Consider the following 15689-nt stretch of genomic DNA (forward strand, 5'->3'; position numbering starts at 1 on the left):
AGCTTCTTATGTCACATTGCATGAGACACCATCCTATTTGGTCTTAGATTCATTTTGTATCAGGTCATGGGATTACAAGGGAGCGACGGCCACTACAGCTGTCCGCAGACTCAGTAGATGGCACATACTTTGACTGCAGCCTCTCCTGCTCCACAGAACCACGCACGAGCCAGACCTGGTCAGTTTGCTGCAAGCCAACTATTTGCATCTAGACCAGGGCATCAAGGAGCAGTTGTGAGGCCACCATCTGACACTCTAAACACAGGAGGTGGAGCTATAAAGATGCAGAGCTGTCAAGGTGGGACTTGTAAATCTCAGGCTGAGAGTCTGAAAGACAAGAAGTTTAGATCAGAATCCATTAACACAGACTAAAATCACCAGAGTCCTCTCTTGCAAAAGAATAATCACATAGAGGTACAAAATATACAAACCCTACAGCACAGATCTAATGTTTTTCTTCCAGTCCTTTAGTATTCTAAATCATCTAGGATGCTACCTATGGCTGTACTCATGATAAAACACTCAGAACCAGACAGGCTTCCTGACCGTTGATATTGTCTTAAATGCTTTAGCACACAGGAACAAATTACACTCTGCACAAACAGACTTCATTTTTGAGACGTCAGCGATCACTCCTTAGGCTTTCACTGACCACAGTCAGTGCTGTTGTCCTCGGTATTAGTGACACTTCTGCAAACAAAGTCCTGATGCATAATAAAAACTGAAAAAGCTGCAAGCAGGAACCAGAAACAGACCTGGGATGCATTTAGGTGCTAGAATAGCCACAAAGAAATTAATTCTTAATATAACACAGTCAGACTTATGTGTACACATGCATAACACAGTATTTATAATAAGAGAGACCATGAGGAGGACTCAGATTGCATAAGTGAAGCAAAGTAAGTGTTGCTTTCTCTTCCTAAACGCTCTTGTTTTCACATCTTCCATCTGTTTGGGATCTGACCTCAGCAGCTCAGCCGGACGTATTCATCTTCTTGCCCATGATGTTCCCATATAAGGTGATCTCTCTTTGCCCGTGGAGCACGATTTTGATTTGCTCAGGTTTCGTTTCACTCTGATTTGCTGGCCTCTGTGGCTGAGCGCTCTCACAGTTTTGCAAGGCAGACATTCACACGGCAGTAGCTATAAAGGGAGAAGAAAGTCAGGAGGGAGTAATGAAGCCGTGCCTACAGATCTGAAGAGCTCCTGGTAGGTTTTTTGCAGGTTCCATTGTCTTTCTTCCACACGTTGCCTCTGCATGATGCCTTTTCAATAAGCAGCTCCCACAAGCCTTTCTCAAGCAAGGTAAAACATAAACCCTATCTAGAGAACTGGATGGAACTATGGGGCCGCACTCCTACAATTCTTGTATCATTAGAAAACTTTGTTTGAAACCCTGTATCCCTCTCCATGCAAACTAACATGGGAATTTGGAAAATGCCCCTAGAATTACACAACAACACTGACTTTCAATTCTGTAAGACTTGATCCAGATACCATATCACTCAAACTAAGATAACTTAAGACAAGTTAAGTGTCAAACAAACATCTCAGCTGCTTCCTGTAATATTTACCCATGGCTTCATGAAAGTCATCGTCTCTTCTATGACTGCAAAGTTTCTGTTGTAATAAAGAGGTCAAGACACTGAGCTAAACTTTAATTTTTTTAAAGCAGTAAGTTTGAAAATTCAAGCAACCCAGCAGACTGTAAATATCGCGCAGCAGGCACACAGCCTGGGGTAGCAGTGAGGCTGCTTTGGGCTGCACGTGCAAATAGCACAAAACTGTTGGAAGAATGTATCATGAAAACGTAAAACTTTAAAGACAACACAGGATCCCCCATGCTTTCCCCAAGTTGGAAAGTCCCATAGAACTGGGTTCTGATGTATGATTTTGCTCCTGCCTTCAATCAATTGAGCTTTCAAACAGGCCATCAAGCTGGACCTCAGCCAGCCAAGTTCTAATGACGTCTGGTCATGAAAGTCTCCGAAGACTCCCTTACTCCCAAGAGTAAGAACAATCAGCCTTCATGGCTTTCCACCACAACAGAGTGAAACAATCTCATTGTGTTTTTTTCTTCTTATCTTGGTGTTTTCTAAAGTTTTCACACATCCTTCCTCTTCATCTATTACCTCTTTAATGTTACAGAGACATGAGAAGCGGGGAATGGTCCTTTGCATCTCGGAGGGTGTAGAGACGGAAGCAATCCAATGTATAGAATCATAGAATAGTTAGGGTTGGAAGGGACCTTAAAGATCATCTAGTTCCAGCCCTGCTGCCATGGGCAAGGACATACCACTAAATCAAGCTGCCCAAGGCCCCAGTCCAACCTGCCCTTGAACACCTCCAGAGATGGGGCAGCCACAACTGTAAAGGAGAATCTCAGAGCAGAACCCTCCCACTGTGCACAGATTCCTCTCCATCCTCAGCCCTGTGAGCCCAATCGCTCTCTCCTCTGCACCAAGGTCTGTATCAGTATTTACAGAACAGTGTTTCTTTAGCATTAAGTGGTGGACCCACATCCACCACTTCCTATCACCTATTACTGTGGTTTGCAGGGAGCAGACCCAACCCCAGCTCTCTACAGGAGTTACCGATTTCATTTGCTCTCTCTGTGTATTCTATATGCTCAAAATACTCATCAGAATAAAAGTGTAATTAATACCAGGAAAGCATGTCGAGAGAAAGTCAACCTCTTCTGAGAACTTGTATGTAAATACAACTCCGAAAGGTCAGTATACAGAGTGAAAGCACAAAGGAAACATGATCTGATTTTAAAGTTCAAATCCAGGAGTCAGGAGACTTGGATTATGTTCCTGGCTCTGCCACAGCTTTCATGCACAATCACAAGCAACCCATCCATTCCTTCTTTAACTTAGTTTACCCAGTTAAAAGCTAGGACACCAATGCACTGTCACTTTTCAGGCTTCCTGTGAAGACCAGTAAATTAGTGTTTTATGAAGCCTTTTCTGTTTCCTCAGAAAGAAAAAAAAGGAGCTAACCTAAGATAGACGCAGTGCTTAGAATTGCAAAGTATTGCATTTATGATTGCTATTTACTGAGTCAAATTCTGCAGTGATTTACAACCTGTGCATTTCAATTGGCATCAATTTAATATGACTCACTGCATATTTTAATCCATCATCTGTGGACTCACATGAGATTCTAAGACTATCCAAGAAACTAATTGCAAAAGCAGAGGCTTCAAAATCCACCTATTTAAGGTCTAAGCATGGGTTTTGAAGGGTCTGCAAGAAAAAAGTGTGTAGATTGAGAGATACTTGTTCCATTAACAAGTTTCACTTTAATATATAGTCTATTTTTGACTGGTATTTTTGAAGCTCCTATCCCTGTTGCAGATTTAGCGTAGCCAGCACTACGTATTTATTGCTACTTTGAGGTATGCAGACAACTGATGTTCAGCCCTGAGGACATAAACTTGCCATTTGCTGCTAATGAAGCCTGGGCACAGGACTGGCATTCTTGTTTCACAAGGAATTTTTCCATTTCAAAGAAATGAAGTAACCATTCACCTGATATGTGCATCAGCCACACTTGACATCTCTTTATGCTGTCAGACTGCCAGAAATCTTAATTGGGTAACTGCATCAATCTGTTTGTACATCACCTACACATGCGACAACATCCTCCCTCTTAAAAAACCACAAAGCTAAGTTTATACCTCAAAGGGTGACTCTCAAACCTACGAGGTCCGACACAAAAAAACCGCGACAAACCCTATAGCTCAGGAACCACGAAGTGGGAGGGGAGAGACAAAGAGATGGGTCTAGAACATCTAACCTGCCGCAGTGAGACAAAGCTCAGCTCAATCGCTTCACTCAGTACAGGTGGACGCGTGTTCAAATGCAGATATTTCCTTATCCTCGGTTGGAAAAAAGTCAGTGTGCAAGAGGGAATAGTGAGTTCACATCAAAACACCACACCTGCCCTCAAGCTTTGTTTATGAAGCAGCTTTTAGCTCATAACAGCATCATTGTGCTCGAGCACCCATTCTGTTGGCCAGACCTGGCTCCCTCCTCCTGAAGATCAAATCAGTGCTCAAAGGAGCCCTTTTTCAGTTGGTAGACGATGTGAAATCAGCTCCTTCCTCTCCACAAGCTTCCCGCAAGGATAATGAGTAAACCTGCTGGATCCAGTCGGCAAGAGAAGGGCAACGAAGCTGGTGAAGGGGCTGGAGAATAAGGCTTATGAGGCTGAGGGAACTGGGATTGTTTAGCCTGGAGAATAGGAAGATGAAAGGAGACCTTATCACTGTCTCCAACTGCCTGGAAGGTGGGTGTAGCAAGGCAGGTGCTGGTCTGTTCTCCCCAGTGACAAGTGATAGGATGAGAGGAAGTGGCCTCAAGTTGTGCCAGGGGCATTAGATTGGATAGTAGGAAAAATTTCTTCACCAAAAGGGCACTGGCTGAGGCTTCCCAGGGAGGTGATGGGAGTCCCCATCCCTGGAGGTGTTTAAAAGATGGACAGAGAAGGTGCTCAGGGATATGGCTCAGTAGTGGGCAGGCACGGTTGGACTCGATGACCTCAAAGGTATTTTCTAACCAAACGATTCTCCATGCACCGCATCCAAGACGCTGCGGCCAGCTGCGAGGGGACAAAACAGGTGACAGGAGACAAGGATCCACCAGCAGAGCCAGTCCAATCTAGTCCAGTCCAGTCCAGTCCAGTCCAGTCCAGTCCAGTCCAGTCCCGCCACACCCTCACCCCGCCTCTTTATCATGCCCTGCCCACTCCCTTATATTATACCCGCCCTGTGTTATGCCCCGCCCACTCCACCCATTCACACCCCGCCCTTCTTCGTGCTCCGCCCCCTGCGCGCTGCCCCGCCACTCAGTCCCTTCAAGCCCCGCCCCTTCCAATCGCCCCGCCCCTTATGCTCTTTCCCGCCCAGTCCGCCTCTTCATGTCCCCGGCCGCTCCTTCACGCCCCCCGCGCTCTGCCCCGCCCACCCCGCCCCTTCCCGCCCCTTCCCTCTTTGCGCATGCGCATGCCACTCCCCGCGAGGCGCCATTCTCGGCCATTCCCGTGGCGCCGGAAGTGACGTCACACCCCGGCAACCGTAGTTAGGGTAACTAGAAGGCGCAGCGCCGGGGTGGAGGCCGCCTCCGTCGCCTCAAGGTGCTGCGGGCCTTGTGCCTCCTCCCGCGGTCTCTCTGCGCGACCGGGCCGCCCCTTCCACCTCCGACCCCGGCGCTAAGGGGCGGCCGGGCCGGGCCGGGCCGGGCCGGGCCAGGCCAGGCCAGGGCAGGGCAGGGCAGGGCAGGCCAGGGCAGGCCAGGGCCCGCTCACCGCCCCGGGCCTCGCTGAGGCGCTTCCTCTGCCGCCCTCCCGCAGTCGCCGAGGTCTCCTGACGTCTCTCCTGCCTGTTCTGCAGAGTTGTTTTTTTTTTCCCAGGACACAATCATGAGTGATCAAATACAGTTCATTGTTGAGAAGCTCAATCAGGAGCCCTTCAGGAAGAACTACAATTTAATAACCTTTGACTCCTTAGAGGCAGTGCAGCTATTGCAGCTGCTCAGTGATGTTCTGGGGGAGATTGACCCGAAGGTAAGGAAGGCAATCAGAGGTGCTCACACCTACGTCATTGCAGACGTCTTCAATGGGCTCAATGCAGAAATTTCCCTTTACTGAGGTCTGGCTGTATAATATTTAGCCTGGAGAAAAGGAGGTTGAGGGAGAACCTTGTCACTGTCTACAACTTTCTGAAAAAGAGATTGTAGCGAGGTGGGTGTTGGTCTCTTCTCCCAAGTAACAAGTGACAGAACAAGAGGGAATGGCCTCAAGTTGTGCCAGGGGAGGTTTAGTTGGGATATGAGGAAAAAATTCTTCACTGAGAGGTTTATTAGGCACGGGAATGGCTGCTCAGGGATGTGGTGGAGTCTGTCCCTGGAAGTGTTTAAAAGATGGGTAGATGTGGTGCTCAGGGACATGGTTTATTACTGAACAGGCACGGTCGGACTCGATAAACTCAAAGGTCTTTTCCAACCAAACGATTCTGTGATTCTATAATCATGTGGTGTGTTTGGTTTGCTAAAATGGGTTGTATGAATCTTCCTAGAAATAAATGTGCCTGGCAGGAATCTTTTTTGTATATACACCTGTGTAGCTTTGGCAGGCCAGGAAGGATACTGGATCCCTGTACCCTAGAGAGTGATGACTATGTATTTTTCCTTGTGATACCGATGTTAACTTGGTTCATACTGACAGCTGCTGTGTTCTTCACTCAAAAGTCAGGCTGTCTTGCACATGCACACACATGGCAGGGACCAAACCTCATGACTTAGCTGTTGCAATAGATATTGAATCCCTCTCCTTTAAGGCTAATAAAAATGCCTGTAAGATCAGAAGGGGTCGTTTATGCATATGGGGTGCAGATCCTTGTGCCTTTGTGTGTTCAGGCGTCTGACTTCCTTGATGGAAGTGATAAGTTTGTCTGCATAGGTGAGGTCCCATGAGCAGGGAAAATGTGTAACTAGAATAAATTTACCTGAATAAACATGTTGGAGAAAATCCGTTAGAAGATAATTGAAGTTTAGTGATAAAAATTATGTTCTTGATGGAGCATCTTGCTTCATTGAGATACCATGTGATAAACAGAAAAAGTCAATTTTTTCAGTGTTGCTAGTTAATTAACACAACTTGTGCAAACAGTAGATTATTAATTTATTTATTTTTTCACTGTGTAGCATGCTGTTGACATTAGAGAGGAGCTCCCGGAACAAACAGCTAAAAGAATGTTGAGTCTCCTTGGTATCCTTAAATACAAACCTCCAGGAAGTATATCCGACTTGTAAGTGTCTTTTGTCTACACGTCACGGTGCAACGTCTTTCCCAGCTTATACTGCAACGACCTGGTGTGGGTTTTTTGACCTGAACCATCCCGGTGGCACTGTGTAACGCCCGGAGGCAGCTGCTGCCTGGTCCCTGTGGATGTGGTCAGGGATGCCCGTGGGAGGCTCCAGGGCTCTTGCGGAGTCGGCCGGGAGAGGGCGCCGGGTGACTGGCAGGGTCAAGCCCTTCCCCGTCCCTTCGGACCGGCTGCCCCAGGCTGGCTCGCACTCTCCTGCACCAGGTTATAACACAGAAAACCCGCACTCTTTCCACGTAGCCCCGTATTCCCTAAGAATATCGCAGAGAAGGACGAGTGATTGTTGCTGGTTTTAGTCTTTTGATATGTTGGGGTTGTTTTTTTCTCTGTCTCAAGGTAGCAGAATTGGCATCATAAATAGTAAGCGGGCATCATGAGTGCTTTCTTGCTTAGTAGCATTAAGAAAATCATTAGGCAAGTGGAGAGGACATATCAAAATATTCCAAGTTGTTTATTCCAAGTCAGTGCTCTTTAGTTGGAGACTTACTGGCCTTTTCTTCTTGCTGTTTTGGTATAGGAGTGCATTTCGCCAAGGGTTAGTTACTGGAAGCAAACCTGTAATTCATCCTGTCTTATATTGGCTGCTTCAGAGGACCAATGAACTCAAGAAAAGAGCGTACCTGGCACGTTTCTTAGTAAAACTGGAAGTGCCAGCAGAGTTTCTACAGGATGATACTGTGGCTGACATCAACAAACAGGTACCATTTTTCATGAATGCCAAAATTGTCCATTAATTAATTGAAGTGCCAATAGGAGGAGGGATAAATGAATCAAGCAGTTACTCTTGAGATACGTGTTCAAGTGAGTTATGTTAAGAGCGTGTTGGAATCAGGAGTGGGCGAAGATTCACAATGAGAAGTATATTTCTTGACTACCTTTTTTCCAATAACCCTGAAATTGTATATTGATATGTAGCATTGAATTAAGAGATTTTAAGCCCGTTAAGAACGGGCGCTAAATAATATTCAGAGCCATGTTGGCCAAGACAGAAAGACAGATTTTTATTGCTTAATTTTTAAATACTTTTTTTACCCGTTATGAACTATGACATGGATATTATTAACTTTATAAATTACCACATCACAGTAGTCCAGAAAATGTTATGACTAAAAGCCACTATCTCCTAATTGTTGGTTTATAGTTTAGTGTTTAGCTCCTAATATTTATATTAGTCTTATCCCACTTCTGCTTTGACCATTTGTATATTTGTGAATAAGAAGAAATTTTCTTTTTTTCTGGGCTGACATTGCTACTCATTAAGTTTTCGCTTCTCTTGTGAGCAATAAGTGTTGATTTTAGATAGTCAGAGTGGGTGGGTTTGGAATGTAAAGCTTCACGTAGCCAAAGTTATGTTTTTAGATCTGTATTATCTGAGGTACATATTTACCTAATTTTTATCCAGTTTTCTGTGCTGTTTGTTATGTATAGTGACTTGCAAAATCACAGTGGGTTTGAATGTTTGTGAGAGGTAACTCGATTTATTAACTCTGTACCAGCAAAGCTGTATGGTCTGACCAAAACTTGACTAAGCCTTTTGGTTTTTACCTTTAACAGCGTTGCATTTGTAACTTGGAATAACTAAGCAGAAGTAGCAAAGAGAGAAAGGAATGCAGATTGTGTGTTTTTTCAGTATGGCACAGTCTTAATAAGTATAAATATCCAGCTCCATTATTTCCATTACGTAAGATGGGTTGCTTTTTGAGATTACAGCAGTATAACCATGTTATTAAACTGATACCCTGCTGATTAATCCAAAACAGAAGCTGAGGTAGTATAGTGCCTTAATGTAATTTAACAATAACATGCAAATATTTAGATACTAATGAATTAAAGAACTTAGCCTAAAGTATTTATATAGATAGGCTTACAATAGTGTATTTTAAGAGGAACATTTCCAATATGAGAGTTTGGAAATCTTAGGACATGGTCAAGTTTTATGCGTGTATAGGATCAAGCTCAAATGCACTTATGTAAATTATGTTTAAAAGGTACTCAGAGTACTTGCCGCCTCCTCAGCTGTGCTGTGATTTGGACATCAGATTGGCTGTAGTATGTAATTTAAAAAATAAGCAATTTCAGGCATAAATTTAGTTGCCCAGTCTTCAGTGAGTTGTCCCTAGATGCCAGTAATTTTTCTTTCCACTGCAGGAACCTGAGTGTTCTTCAGTCCTTTGAATGTGTCACTTTACTTTGGGTACACATGGAGGACCTGCAGCTTTTATTCATTGAAAATGAGAAACCTGCCCTTCATTATGATCTGGCAAACTGTGCTGTGCCTATGTCTGAATCTTGCCATTGGTCTTGAATTTTTGTGTCACAATAAGGAAAAGATTTACTAAACTCCTGTTTTGAAAGAGGATCCGCACAAAGGGGAACTGTTGGACATCAGCAATTGTGAATACAGTTGCTCAGAGACTACCTACTGTTTCTTTATTTGTTGAAGTACTTAACTTCTATAATGCCTAAGTGGTATATTGCAGGCCTGTTGTGGTTTTACTCCTACTTTTTTGTAACTCATTCTTGTTGTCCGGCATTTGCATACCTCATCATACCTTTAGGTGCCATTTAATCCAGCTCTTTCTCTTTCCTTCTCAGTAGCAATTTTATTGGTATTTGAATTAATTCTGTATTGTGTGTGGCTGATATTGAAACAACCAGAAATGAACAGAGCTTTCTAGATGCTGGTTCCCCAGTGTTTTATAGAACAGAATTGCTGCTTCGCTGCTCAGGGATGTGATGCTTTTGTTTGAAGTGGCCTTTGCTGTTGCCATTTTGTGTTCAACAGTCGTATGAACTGCTCTTCCCAGGAAGTAAAAAATGACTTGATAATCTCTTTTTAGATTTTCCCATCTTATTGAATGGCTGTTTCTGTGGAGATTAACTTTCCTTGTATCTCAGCTTGCATTTCTCCAAGATGTATCTAAATTTATTTCCTATCCATATTTCTAAACTCTTTCTGTCCCCTGTTATTTCTCTACCCACACAGACTTTCACACTGCCTCTCAGTTTAAGATTACTGGTGGGCAATGTACTGGTGTGGAAGTAGCACACTGTACTTCTTTCTAACCACCGAGCTACATCAATCAGTCTCCGCAATATACCGCGGGCATGATTATGCAACGTGTCAGAACTATTTCTCACATGTCAGGTGTGCTCTTGGACTGCTTTGCTGGATTGAAGCTCAGTGCTCTATGAATTAAAGCCCCACTGCTTTGATCAAGCCTGCTGTTAGGTCAAGCTCTTCTTTTTGGGGCTGATAAATAACGTATGTGATATACACAGATTTATAGTAAGAGAGAATAATTTGTTAATATAGCATTGCCCCTTTCAGATAACATCTTATCTTCCTGTTTTGAAAAGACACTCTATTGCAAGGGAAGAAGTGAAAATACTGCAGAAATTGTGAAACTACTGAGTGCACCTTCAAATGGAAGATATTTCACTGCAATTTTTTATTTTTGCTTTATAGATTGACAGGCTTTTTTAATGAAAAAATGCCTTTAGTTCTTGTTCTCACTATATTTCTATTTCTATATTTCTTGTCTTAGTAGTAAATCAACATGGTGATCTGAAAATCCACAGAACTCATTCTGCATGTTTTTTTGTTTCATTTTATAGTACGAAGAACTAATGGAAGCATTTAAAAACCTGCATAAGGAGTGCGAGCAGCTCAAAACATCTGGTTTATCTACCGCAGAAATAAGAAGGGTAAAAAAAACCTGACAAAATCTCATAACTTTTAAAATTTTTTTAACGTCAATTCTATTTTTGTTGGTTTTGTGGACTCACTGTGGTGTGTTAGTTGCACAGGTCAGAGTTAGTAGGCACTGCAGCTGCCTTTTTGAAACTGTTCTCTGTTGGCAAATGGATTAGAAAGGCCTTGCTTGTGCTAGGAATTGAGTTTTCTAAAGCAGATTGGGAAAGAAGGCTGCCAGGACTCTGTTCAGCATGATTTTCAAATATTAGAACTCCCTTTCCTCTGAATTCAAACTGATATGAAGCTTTTTGCTTTACTGAGCAATAGATTAATAATTTCAGAGGATGTTGAATGAATTAAGATCTTATGTCAACAAAAGTGATGATTCTGTGTGGCTAAGGTATTAATTAAAGATATTTATGCTGTTTCAGCAAAATATTTAAGCTTTAAAAATTATATTAAATATAAAAAATATTTAATATTTTCTAGTACAGCTTTCCAGATATATGGACAAGTTAAGCAAATGTTGAGATAAGGCCTAGAAGTGGAGAATTGATTTCCCTTTATCCAATAACTATTAATCTCTGCAATCCTGCTGCTGTCAGGTAGGATTAAAGGAGACTAATAATTGCATATATGTTTTAGGACTCTTAAGTGTTTCTTTTAACACAATTTTAATACAAAAAGTGACAGCAAACATCACTTGTGTGCAACTTCATGCAAAATTGTCTGCCAGGAAGTAGGTAATGATGGTAACATCAAGAACATTGTGTGACTGCATCAGATGTTGAATTTGTGCTTGATTGTTTCTGTTTGTTTGTTTTTATTTTAGAAAAATCCACTTGTTTTTCTTTTAAATGCTCACACTAGTATTCAAGGATGCAGATGAAGGATGTTAGCATAAAGAGAGTGGGAACTGTGGGGGAAGTAAGAGAGAAGAGAGAGATTGGAATCCTGGGTGTTCTAATCAAAATCAATAAAATTATAACTGCCTCAGCGTTATAATCAGAAGAATTCTGATTTTTATATTAATTTGAACAGAATTTAGTTGAATCCATATTATATAGTAGATAAATTAACATTTCTTTATCTATTTTTTTCTGCTTTTTAGGACATTAGTGCAATGGAAGAGGAGAAAGATCAACTCATCAAAAGAGTAGAGCGTCTTAAGAAGAGGGTAATAAGAGAAGTAACGCTGTTACATTTCAGTGTCATAATCCTTGGCTTGCAACTCTAATTTTGGAATGCAAACAAGGATTAAGATAAACATACTGTATGTCTAGGAAGGAATCGAATAACTAATTGACCTACAGGGAATCTCCCCAGGCGTTAGTCCAGAGCTTTTAAGAATCTTGGGTCCAGTACTTTGCTGTCATTTCTGAGTAGTAACATGTATGGAAAGGAAGTGCTAAGTGGGCTTGTGAGACATATGATCCCTTTAATGTATTTCTCAACTATCTGACAGTAACATGCACTATTTATCTACTTGCTGTAGGTGGAGACAGTACAAAATCATCCACGAATGCTTGAACTAGCAAGACAGCTTCGCTTAGAAAAAGAGAGAGAAGAATCTTTGGCTCAACAGAAACAAGAACAAAAAAATCAGGTATTGACACAAAAGCGTACTTATTAAAATAAGTACTTAGTGACATTTGTTTGGGAATCGTGCATTTTAAAAGTACATCAGAAACAACAGTAAAGAGTTTCCCCCAACATCATAAAATTAAATACCATTTAAAATAGAAATATTTACGTACATTTCAAGGAAAGAGGCTTGACTCTGCAAGTTTTGAACACCTCATTCAAGATACTTGGCTGCCTCTGCTGCCACTGACACCATCATTTAGCAGTCCCAGGAAATGTTCCCTGACTTACTGTTACAGCACCCAAAGATCTTTTCTTTATATTTATGGTAGTGAGCAAGTGTTTCCTTAGTTTGATTTGTATCTCTCTGCATCTGCACTAAGACTTCAAGGACTGAGTAACACAGCAAGTACCTCAGCTTTTCACTGGGTGTAGGGGAAGACATGTTCAGGAGTGACCTTGGGATTTCAATCCCTGAGCTTGACAAAGATGATGTCCTGGAAAGCACTGGAAGCAGCTGATATCTGAACTTAAGGGAAGGTTTTATTCCTGAGCTACATTGTCAAAACAAGATACTTTAATAAAATCCAGTGCTATATTGTTATGTTATCCCTTCACATTCTGTAAGGTGAACTTCAACACTGTATTAAACGGGCAGAACCCCAGATTTCTAGTATTGCAGTCCGTATCTGGATGTGGTATCAATGTGAATTAGTAGGCTTTCAAGCTGTTGGGTTTTTGCTTGAACCTGAGTGAGATCACAAGTAAAATGTATGTGATGTCCAGCTAATTCCAGTTCTCTGTACACATCTCTCTAAATCACAGAAGTGCTAATCAACTGGATGCTGTCTGGCAACAAGCTTTCCAGTGTGCTTTCAAGTTGGACAGTGGATTGCTGTGACAATTCAGCTGCTTTGAAGAACTGCAGTATAAGGAGAGTTATCTGCTGCAATCCCGATTCTTGCTGTCTTTTTTTTTTGTTCTACTATTCAAGCCACTCATATTTTTGATTGAAAATCGTTTAATTAATTTCTGCCATAGAAAATACAAGAATACTTTCTTTAATTAACAGTGGAGAATATCAAGTAAACCCAGGCCAATTGTTGAAAATTTGATTTGGCACATTCTCTTGTGAAACAGATAATCACCAGATGCTTATAGCTACCATCTTTTATATTTGGGCTTCTTTTTGATACTCTTTCGTTTTAGTTATTCGAATATGCATTTCAAAGGAATGAGCTTACACGTGTCGAATTCTCTCTCAAAAGTTATTCCATGCAGAGCAGAGACTGCAAAGAGCCCAGCTCCAGCTGAAAGAGATGCATCATGCAGTAGCGGATTCAAAACCTGAAAGTAAGTAATCTTTAATCTTTTAAAATGTTCAAGTAATCTTTAAACTTCTGGGAGGTTACACTTCTCCATTAGAAATTAAATCAAAACTGGGTGGCTGTCAGTACTGTGGTGATGCCAGAAAAGCATATAGGAACTTGAGAGAGTCTAAAGAAAGAAATAACTTGTGTTGTAGAGGCACATGCTGGAGATCCTAAGCCTGAATATGCCTTCACACAAAAAGCCAGGGGGACAATCACAAGGGGGTGTCAGTTGCATTTTTGAGGTCTGCTTTTTAAAAATCTTTGAACGATTAAATTCTGGATACTAACCATAATACTCTGCAAGAAAATAACAGCTGGAATGACAAAGGAGTGGAAAAATCAGAACTCCCTAGAAAAGACACTTCTGATTTAGGAAGGTTTTGTGTCCTTCACGTTTGTAATTATCTCAGTGGATGTATAAATACATTCAATACTAGGTTTTATTCGGTATAAACTTATTTTTCTAGTTACCTTCTATAAAATATTTATTCGAAAAGCTTTAAGGCCTGTTTGATATTGTAATACAATTTTGTTTTGTACTTTTGTATGAAATATTTATGTACCTTTCAAGGAAAGAGGCTTGACTCTGCAAGTTTTGAACACCTCATTCAAGATACTTGGTTGCCTCAGCTGCCACTGACATAATTAAAATCATATCAAAAATAAATCTACTTCTCAGTTAAGCTCTTTTGTAGATCATGAGTTACACGCACACGAACTTTTACATATGATTATGTTTATCAATACTAGATATGGCTATATATTAATGCCTATATGTTTAGATATGAATGTACGTTGTTCACATAGGAAAATACTTGGTTCTTATGATACGACTGTAGCTGATGGTGTGTTGCTGTGTTACGTTAGTAATAGCAAGTTTGCTTCTTGTTTTCAGTGATATCTCAGTCTGCAAATAACCTAAGTAAAATAAGTTACACCACTTGAGGAGTGAGTACTCTGATCATTTATAAAGATAGCAGGTGGAAAGGAATTGCAGTTTTTATGTAAATGCATAAATAACTATGTCCGAAGGCTACAATTTTTACAAACCTCTAGGTTTCTGATGATTTAATCACTTTGAAGGAAATATAACAATGATTAGCCTGGTAGTTTGACAATTAAACTGGGAGTCAGTTGTGTGTTCGGTGTTTTCGATGTGCTTGATCTTTAACGAATCGCTCAACCCCTTCCAGTTTCTCTTGCACTTGGTTATTAATAACACATCACAGGTCTGATAGAGGTTTGGTTTACTGTATGTAAATTAACATGAACATATAAGACTTAGAATTGTCCTTTTCACAGGGCTTTTCCGGTTGCATTCTAAATTGCTGTGGTAAAAAATATGCAATGGAATTATTTTTATTATATGTATAAATCACTTACAAAATAGTAAAAACTGACTATTTATTGATTTAAACTTAGTAAAGTAAATACTTGTCCTATTCTTTCAAGTACATTTAGTATTCTAATTGCAGCACATAACTGCTTTGGCAGCTGTTTTGAGTTAGAGAACATTTTTCAGTCACCACCACGTTGCATTGTTATTACTTCATAATTTTACTTTAATTTTTTTACGATGCTCATCAGCCACTGAACCACAAATGGAACTAAAAGAGTATCTGAACTATCTTCTTTATTCAGAGGGACCTGCAGTGGATTTTATAACTATTCCATTTTGGCAGTACCTATCAGAGAGTTTATACAGCAAAGCTGTGTCAACATTTCTATTTTGGTTCCTGGGGTTCTTTTAAGGCCAGTGGAAACTTGATGGGTTCAGGACACAGAAGCAAAGGTAACATAATAAAAAGCCAGTAAAGATGTCATTTAATCGTTGAGATGAAAATAAAGATAAAGTTAACATAGTTAATTTCCTTATCTTAAGTCCCACTTGCAGGGGGGAAAAAAGTGTTTAGATGTTCCAAAGGAAAAGTTGGGAGTCATTACTTAAGAACACTTGTGTTGAAATTTTGCCCAAAGACTTCGGGACTTAGCTTTGTAATTGCTTTTCCCTATAGTAGTTACAAAGACACTGCCTGTAGTCACAACTGCAGAATGCCAACTGTGTTTTTTAAATAATTGAAATTAGGTGACCACAGTACACTGAATAGGATTCCATTTATTTTAAAAGCTTTGTTGGTCTACAGTT

General features: G+C 40.9%; 1 protein-coding gene across 5 annotated transcripts in view; it reads left to right on the plus strand.

Moving 5' to 3' along the window:
* Nucleotides 1-5057: 5057 nt before the first annotated feature.
* Nucleotides 5058-15689, plus strand: part of IFT81 (intraflagellar transport 81) — a 68341-nt gene continuing 57709 nt past the window's right edge. For 4 of the 5 annotated variants that reach the window (XM_054082202.1, XM_054082203.1, XM_054082204.1 and 1 more), the window contains exons 1-7: nt 5058-5568; nt 6708-6811; nt 7407-7587; nt 10508-10597; nt 11698-11763; nt 12082-12192; nt 13439-13523. In XM_054082202.1, coding sequence (XP_053938177.1) covers nt 5425-5568; nt 6708-6811; nt 7407-7587; nt 10508-10597; nt 11698-11763; nt 12082-12192; nt 13439-13523 — 781 coding nt within the window. In that variant the 5' untranslated portion in view covers nt 5058-5424. The remainder of the gene's footprint in view (nt 5569-6707; nt 6812-7406; nt 7588-10507; nt 10598-11697; nt 11764-12081; nt 12193-13438; nt 13524-15689) is intronic. The other variant, XM_054082205.1, reaches the window with a different exon arrangement.

The sequence above is a fragment of the Cuculus canorus genome, chromosome 17 (assembly GCF_017976375.1).
Source record: "Cuculus canorus isolate bCucCan1 chromosome 17, bCucCan1.pri, whole genome shotgun sequence".
Taxonomy (NCBI): Eukaryota; Metazoa; Chordata; class Aves; order Cuculiformes; family Cuculidae; genus Cuculus; species Cuculus canorus.